This window comes from Curcuma longa, chromosome 9 (assembly GCF_044706935.1).
Source record: "Curcuma longa cultivar G26 ecotype Majalengka, Jawa Barat chromosome 9, ITB_CL_G26_1.1, whole genome shotgun sequence".
Lineage (NCBI taxonomy): Eukaryota > Viridiplantae > Streptophyta > Magnoliopsida > Zingiberales > Zingiberaceae > Curcuma > Curcuma longa.
The window spans coordinates 5,974,033-5,983,278 of NC_133869.1; the positions used below are offsets into that span (position 1 = coordinate 5,974,033).

At 36.0% G+C, this 9,246-nt stretch overlaps 1 protein-coding gene across 1 annotated transcript; it reads right to left on the minus strand.

Moving 5' to 3' along the window:
• Positions 1-2,629: 2,629 nt before the first annotated feature.
• Positions 2,630-3,561, minus strand: LOC141835296 (uncharacterized). The gene is made up of 2 exons (XM_074722734.1): positions 3,035-3,561; positions 2,630-2,845 (listed from the first exon to the last, which is right to left on the minus strand). Exons 1-2 carry the CDS (start codon positions 3,521-3,523, stop codon positions 2,840-2,842), a joined length of 495 nt encoding a protein of 164 aa, XP_074578835.1. The 5' UTR covers positions 3,524-3,561; the 3' UTR covers positions 2,630-2,839.
• Positions 3,562-9,246: the final 5,685 nt, after the last annotated feature.

The window sequence follows — 9,246 nt, forward strand, 5'->3', positions numbered from 1 at the left end:
TCAACGTCCTCCCTAGAGTTGACTTCATGGATATGAAGGGAGGTTCATTCAGGTATACAGGCGTTAGGCGCATGGTGGAATCGACCCTAGGTCATCAATGTAAGACTGAGTTAGAGCGCTAGAAAGGGATGAATAATGCTTTATCGCTTTTTCATTCATTAATAAGTTCATGCGTAAATCAGAGTATGAAAATATGTGAAAATAGAAAGTGCAACAAAAAGTAAGAAATAATGATACTTTTGTTTACTTGTTTCACAATCACAAGTTGTTACTCCAAGGCCCACAATCCGTGATCGTTTCCGATGGGCAATTCACTATGAAACTCCACTCTTATGAGGAGGAATTTTTTGCTTTACAAAAATGGATTAGGAACAGTAAATTGTTACAGTCCTAAGAGATTAAACACACAAGCAATTAAGTAAATTTACCAACTACAAGAATAGAATTGTAGCGCAGAAGTCGATGCAGCTCATCGGCGTTACGACAATATTTTGGATTGGTTGTTTGCGCACAGGAGGTCGTCGTAGAAGAGTATAAAGTTAATATTAGGGCTTCCCTTACAGCTGCTTATAAAGGCTGATCTGAAAGCCTAGAAATTCTTCTAGGCACCTCCACATTATCTCGTCGATTCACTTCCGATGCTGACTCGGCATCTTCCGGACGCTTGTATCCCTTCCGAACGCCTGGATGCTGACACGGAGGTTGTCGGATCAACTTTGACTCCACAATGTCTTATCCAAATCTGAACCCCTAGAACCTCTCCGGGCACTTGGAAGTAAAGGTGTCCCGACCACTGGAACTCTGCCACCTCATCTGTCTTGCTAGCCCGTTTGGTTACCGTCAGAGCACTTGGATTCCTTCTGGGTGTCTGGCTTAAATCCAAATAAGGGTGCATGAAATACAAAGTTTCAGCCTTCCATTCTTGCATAACAAGTTAGTCCATAAACAAACTAAACAAAAAAAAAATAGTTTTGGTAAATTATTTGATCTTGACTTTAGGTCTCCAGTGAAACTCTAGATCAAATCGACGTCTACTGTTCCCCTTACCAAAAACACGTCCTTACCCACCTCACTTGGGAGAAGTTACCTTTTGTCAACCCGGTCCTTCAGACTCGTTGGACTTTTACTCAGTCTTGATCATCGACTCTTAGGACTTCCACTGCTAGACGTCCGATCCTCTAAACCCGCTTAGACTTTTCGTCCGGTACTATGATCTGCTAAGACTTCCTGTCAAGTCCTCCTGACTAGGACTTTCTTGTCCAGCCCTCCAAACTAGATCTTCCTTACCCAATCCTCCAGATCAAGACTTTCTTATCCAATCCTCCAAATCAGGTATTCCTTGTCTATTCCTTTATATCAGAACTTCCTTGTCCAATCCTCCAGATCAGAACTTCCTTTGCATAGCCACAACTAGGACTTCTCGGTGCTACCCGCACATTCAATTCAGCTTAATTATTAGTCCACTTTTCAAACTTGAACTCTTTATCATTATCAAAACTCTCCCTGCACCAACAATCACTTTCTAGAATTGACCCATGACCATTACGCTAGCAATACCATGTGCCTCGTCTATGTTACGACTTGGGGCCGAAAAAGTTATTTTATAACTGTTACAATGTATAAAAATTACTTTATAGCTGCTACAATGTATAACATCTAATGTAATATTTTCATTATAACAGTTACTTAGTAGTCTATACAACTATTTTAGAGTGATTTGGATTAATTTAAAATGATTTTGATAAGTTTAAATAATTTTGATTAAGTTAGTAAAGAATATTTTGATATAATAGTGTTGAAAGTTTAGTATTATTTTAGGGTTTAGTTACAACTATACATTAGCTAGTTATAGTAGCAACTACTCAGCCGTTGCTATAATATAAAAAAACATATATTTTATTTTAATCAAAAATTATTATATATAGTAATATTCTATCAAAATATTCTTTATTAATTCAGTTAAAATTATTTAAATTTAATCAAAATACTTTAAGTTGTCAAAATCACTCTTAGATAGTTGCTACATAATTATAACTAAATTATAAATCTTAAACTTTAAAATTTTAAATTTTAAATTTTAAATATTATTATATCACAATATTCTTTACCAATTTATCAAAATTATTTAAACTGTATCAAAATCATTTTAAACCAATCAAAATCACTTTAAAATAATTGAAAACTCCTATGTAGTTGATTCAATACTATAATAAAATTTTTTGGTACATTGTAATAGCTATTCGATAGCTTTTACACATTGTAATAACTAATATATAGTTGTTGCATGCAACATTGAAATAAGAAGGATTATTGGGGGGAAAATCTAACGAGACGCTGTTTTATTTATTTTTAAATAGAAAGCTCATTTGCTGATTTATATAATTTGGGATGCCTTTTTATATTTGCCTAATAATAATGGCATGATCATAGGAAGATGGTTAGAGATTATAGTTAGGGAAGTTATTTTAAAATTATTGAACTAGGAAGATGAAGGTTATAAATAATAAATATTGAAAGCTAATAATACTAGTTAGTAGTAAATAATATTTTGATATTCAGATTACAGACTAATTAATTAGAAATGTAGTCATCAAATTTTACCCTTCAGAACATGGCACTCGAGATAATATTAAAATGACATTAAATTATCATTTATTACTGAGAAAGAACTTTGACATCGAAAGAAATAGTTCAATGGATACACAGAGATACACAGATACAGAGTGGTCTCATGGTGCAAATCTATACACCTTATTCACACAATCTCCAGATATACGTTCACAAAACATGGTGACTTGGGAAAGAAACAGCCAGATTTGATGGTAAGGGGTGGCAGCATTTAAACCTGCAGAGTAAAAGAAAAAAATCTTTAACGAACAGCAAGAGAAAAATTAAGCAACAAATCTTTGATAAAACCAATCTTAAAACATGTGTTTCATAACAATAATTAAGTTAAACATAAGAGAAAAAAGGATTAAAACAAGCAATCGTACAATAACAATCGAGAAAAATCAAGGAAATTAAAGCAACTGACCTCTGAAATGGCCGGAAGCACCTCTTCAGGGAAGAACCCGCGGCCGAAAGCCTTGGCCTTGCACTGTCGGATGCTATCGAACTCGCTCGCGGGCAGAGACTCGGAAAGGAATCCGACCTTGAATTCGATGGTGCCGTCGGCCGGATGCGCCTCGATGGCAGTGAGGGAGACCCAAAAGAAGAAGTGCTTGGCCTGGATCCCGGAGAGATCCTTGATGGCTCCGTAGGAGATCTTCCCGCGGATGATCTTCTCATAGTAGACGAGGTAGCTGAACTGGATGTAGCACGGCGCCGCGAGCTCCACCACGAACTCGCCGTTCTCCGAGAGCGAGCCGTTCACGACCGAGTCGGGGAGGAGCCCCTTGGGGAGTCCATAGACGGGTAGGTAGTCATGTGCGTCCTCATCGCAGGTGACGCTGCCAGCGGATAGGAGGACGAGGAGGAGGGGAACGGCGGCGGAGACGAGGCGGAAGGTGATCGGAGCAGCCATGCCTTGGGCGGTGCCGATGAGCCGGATACTTTTCTCGCTCACGAGAGAGTATAAATAGCTTGCTCGACCTTGTTTCTACTCTCTATTATTGTACCCGCATTTCTAACCTAATTTAATTACATGGTCCCGCTTCCACGCCGTCGCTATTGTAATTCGAAAGGCAGGTACGGATTGCTGGTGCAATTAGGGTGGCGGGAAGGTGTCTATTTTAAATTTATGGCTGAAATCGACGAGCGGTCCACCTGTCTTGACCAAATCACGTGCTACGTTCTGTGCAAACTTAGAGATGTAGTGGACAAAAGAGAGTTTTAAATGAAATTTATAGGTGAGTTAAGAGCCAACTTAGAGATAAATTTGCACAGCCCCATGCCGTATTTAATAATTTTAAAATAATTGTGATTATTGGTATATAAAAGTCTTGCCATCGATGAGTATTAGTAACCGGAATAATTGAATTAAATGACCTTCTAATCCGTACAATTTGATTGGTTGATCCATCCAAATTAACTTGTATTTTCAAATAAATGGAAAAAATAGGAAAAATATCCTCAGCTACTTCCTACTGCATTGATTAAATGGAATGCGACTTAACACTGATTGATTGCTTTAATTTGTGTCAATTCTAGATGAATATTTTGAGTTTACTCTCGATTGATTGAATCAATTTGTTCCAATTGAATGAGTCTCGTTGAGTCCAATCTACCGAGGGATGAATAGAAGAACATGAACTCAGATCAGACTGATCGACGACTCGGGCCAATTCATTTAAAACCAAAGATTAGCCTGATAAGCATGATGAGGGCAAAATCAAAAATTTCTAAATTAAACTTCATTTTCCATATGAATTCATACTATTTTTCAGATCTGAAACACCAACTACCAACCTGATTCTTTGTCCCCTATTCTTTATTGCATTCAAGTGTCTTTAATGGGCATATGGAGACAACAGGAGTGGCAAAGGCACGAAGGACTTGCTTGAAATATTAAGTCAACGTCGATAGGCTTAAATCTTTATAAATGGACTTATACAATTGATTAACACACGGTTAATTATTATTAAAAATATTAAATCATAATTAGATATTGAACGTGGATTTAATATGCATGTAGATCCAATAACCTGACTAGATATAGTTAATATTAATCGGTTGTTGATGGATTATGTATTTTATGATGGATGCCCCCTATAGAAGGGTCAAGTATAAAAGGGATAGGTCAACATTTGATTTGAGCATCTTGATGAATGATTGACCCTTCTTCTTCCTCTTCTTTTCTGCCGTTGAGAAGGAATTTTGATCATTGCACGCTTGTAGAAACTCCGACAACAAGTAAGACTCAGTGACATTGGCTCTAAATTAAGGTCATCCCTTTGGTTGCCATTGCATTTAATTTCTATCCAATGTAGCCTTATAAACAATGATAATTAGATCATGTAGATACATCCTTTATTTTTTTTGATAAAACATATGCTTTCAACTGATGTCAGAGTTTAAGATTAACTTATTATTGTCTTTTAAGGCATAAGGATTATTTTCGATGATTTAGAGAATATATATATTGATTGTGCATTTAATTCTATTTGGATGAATGAATCGATGTATATTCATCAATTATAGCATTGGATAGACTAAGTTTTTACCTACATTTCAAATATTTTTTGCTTTATTTCACGAAGAACACGAAGAACGACGGCAGAATTAGATTTTTCCACGCCATGCTCGAGCTAAACTATCGCATGTGAGCAGCAAAAACTGACTCTTGCGACTATTAATCGACTGATAAAGAATACAAGTTGACTGTTAGCAAGAAATTCGGACACAAAATGATATCTAACTCGACTAAAGTATTCGACTGATTCCATCAGTCGATTGCTATTAAGTCTCAATCGACTGATGTGTCTAAAATCGTGAATAGAATGTCATCTGATTCGCCTGAATCATTCGACTAATATTATTAGTCGATTGATATAGAATCTCAATCAACTATTGCTCATAAGGTTGGGCACAGAATGTTATCAATTCGTTGAAGAATTCGACTAATTTCATCAGTCGATTGATGCGCCCTAACTCATATTATCAGGTTCGGTTGGAACATTCAACTATTCCATCAGTCGATTGCTATCAAGTCTCAATCAACTGATGCTTGGGAAGTCACAAACAGAATGTTATCAGGTTTGACTGGAGCATCCGACTAATTCAATCAGTCGATTATCAAGTCCAAGTCAACTGATGTGCTCGAAGTCAGAAACATAATGTTATCTGAATTTGACTAGAGCATTCTACTAAGTACCATCAGTCGATTGTTATAAGGTACCAACCGACTATTGCTTGATGACTCAAGCATAAAAACTTTTTGATTCAATTGACAGATTCAATTGTTGTAGATCAATCGATTGTCATTCAACACCAATCCACTGGTGTATCAAGAACTTGGCACATGTAGTGTGCTAGTCGATTGGCGAACATGGAGAATCGACTGTTGGCAGTATCAGTCAATTGATATCTGATACAATTGACTAATAGCTGAATAGCAACATTTTCAATAGTTTTTTCCTAGATTCTTCTTTGTGCTTTCTACTTAGTCAAGTCAATACTATTGCCAAAGTAAGAACTATTGAAGAGACTTAGAGTATTTCTGTAGAGGGATGTATATCTATGCTAATGATGGTTGATTTAAAGGAAAGTTATTCTTTATATCGGATGCATGTTTAAAGAAGATCACAAATCTAGTTTGGCTTCTAAATCATGCATGTAGTATGTCGTACCAAAGGAAGGAGCATTATGTAGCAGATTAAAAGTATTGTGAGTGATTATTAAAAACATAAACTAACTAAAGAAACTCATAAATAAACTATCATGCGCATAATGTGTCAGTCCAAAGAAAGGGGGGTTATGTGGTAGATGAAGGTGATTATGAGTTATTTGGTGAGTACCACTAGTAAATTATATTTTAGTCCAAAAATTTAATGTAATGTTGCATTAGACATCTCAATTAATACTCATAAAATTGCATGTTTTATTTGTTATATATTGTTATTGCACAACTATAAAGATGTATGTCTTGTTTGTTAAATTGAATTATGTTCTTTATTTTTGTTTATCTAGCACTTTTAATATCTCTACCAATCTAAACAACATCCACATACTCACAAACTATGGTCAATGAAAAGAGCATATTATGGTATTACTAGACTGTATGAATCTAGATTTTGTATTTAGGCACAATCGTCTTGCACCTTTATCTAGTGATTTGACTGTGGATCAAAAGATGATCTTTGAAAAGTGGAAGCGATCGAATCGCATGAGTCTTGCAATCATGAAGATGTTTATTCCGGAATGTATTAGGGGTTTGATAACAGAGAATGAGGATGCCAAAACTTTCATTAAGGTCTTAAGAAGTTAACAGACTGATTCACCTCAAATGAAAAGGTTGAGACTACCACACTTCTTATGAAGTTGGTGTTCATGCGGTATAACGGAAAGGGTGGCATAAGAGAGTACATCATGGAAATGTCAAATTTGGTTGCAAGACTTATGATACTAAAACTTAATGTTCAAAAGCATACATGTAAATCTTGTCTTAATCTCTCTGTCTACACAGTTCACTCCTTTTAAGATTAACAATAATATTCAAAAGGAGAAATAAACACTAAATTGTTAGTACCGATGGAATTAAAATATCTCCACAATGGTATGATATTATCCACTTTGAGTCTAAGCCCTCATGGCTTTATTTTTGAGCTCTCCCCAAAAGGTCTCATACCAATGTAGATACTTTCTATCTTTTTAACCCCATGATCTTTTCCATGTACTTTAGATGTGGGACTATGTTTGCACCCCCAACAATTTCCCCCTCAAACAAAGGACCACAGACCCCCCTCAACGTCGTTTTTGATGTCTGAATCCTCGACCCACCAGGACTTTTTGCCCCTCGGTCCACCCGACCTACTAGGACTTTCCACCTAGCCGCAGCTATGACTTTTTGCCCCTCAGTCAATCCGACCTACTAGGACTTCCCACATAGTCGCAACTAGGACTTTTTGCCCCTCGGTCCACCCGACCTACTAAGACTTCTCACCTGGTGTCTGGTTCTCTTGATTCAGACACGGGAGCACCCACTTTCTTTGTTTAAGGTTCAAACCACATTGTTAGATCTGGATCATGGCTCATCCGGTGGTTAGTCCGATGAAGAGCGGTCTCATTCTGATACCACTTGTTAGTACCGATGGAATCAAAATATTTCCACAATGGTATGATATTGTTCACTTTGGGCCTAAGCCCTCATGACTTTGTTGTTGGGCTCTCCCTAAAAGGCCTCATACCAATGGAGATACTTTTCATCCTTTTAACCCCATGATCTTTTTCATGTACTTTAGACGTGAGACTATGTTTGCACCCTTGCAACCCAACATGAATAAGTTTATAACCCAGTGTGTATAGGAGGAAGAGAGATTAATGTACTACACATCTCACAGTGCTCACTTTGCATCTTTATCTCAATATTCGAATAAGAAGAAAACAATAATAAGAGTAAAAGTAAGGATAAACAACTTATAATGATTGGGGTTTTAGGACATAAGATACAAAAGCAATAAGATTTGAACCTAACTTGTTACTTTTGTAGAAAGAAAGGTCACATAAAGAAGGATTGTCCCAGATTTGTTAATTGACAAGTCAAGAAAGGTAAACTTTTTAACTTTATCAGTTCAGAAGTCAACCTAACTACTGTACCTATTAACACTTGGTGAATAGATACAAGTACAACTACTCACATAAGTGTAACTATGTAGGGTTACCTTTGAAGCCAACTGCCAATTGATACGGAAAAATTCATCTATACGGGAACTGACAAGAAAGTGAAAATAGAGGTAATAAGTGTCTTTAGAGTTTGTTTAGGGAATACAATACTTTTGAATTTGAAAAATATATTTGTAGTGCTATCATTTAGATGGAACTTAATTTCTATTTCATGTTTGGATAAATCCAGATACACTTGTTTATTTGGAAATGGAAAGTTCAATATTTTTTAAAAGAGTGGTGATACACAACATGAAATTGTAGCATAAAATCATAGCATGACACTCACATTGACAGTGGGTCCTATTGACATGCAGTGGGACCCACTGCATGCAATTGTGAGTGTCATTCTACAATTTCATGCTACCATTTCATGGTAAGTATCATTTCTTTTTTTAAAATTTTTTTTGTGGTACTGGTTCCATAATTGACAAACTATATAGATTATACACTAAAACTCATACGGATATTATTGTAATGTATAACATAGGTGTGAAACTTGATGTGACAAATGAGAATTCATCCATATTGTGGCATAGACATTTAGGAAATATATCTAAACAACCCTTAAAAAGGTTAATGTCACTAGGAATTCTCGATTCCGATCCCTTGATATGTCAGATTTTGAAATCTACAGTGAGTATATCAAGGAGAAGACAACCCTAAACATACTTTATAAGATTTATAGATGACTATTTTCGATATGGATACTTGTACCTTATTCATGAGAAATCGCAATCCCTGAACATGTTCAAAATCTTCAAAGTCGAAGTTGCAAATTAACTTGCTAAGAAGATTAAGGCTTTTAAATTATATCGTGATAGTGAATACTATGGTAGATATGATAGATTAGGTGAACAACATCCTACGTCATTTGCAAATTACCTTGCTAAGTTAAAATTATGATACAATACATGGGTCTAGGAC

Coding starts and splice junctions, on each gene's coding strand:
- LOC141835296 (XM_074722734.1), bottom strand. CDS start 3,523: ATGGCTGCTCCGATCACCTTCCGCCTCGTCTCCGCCGCCGTTCCCCTC.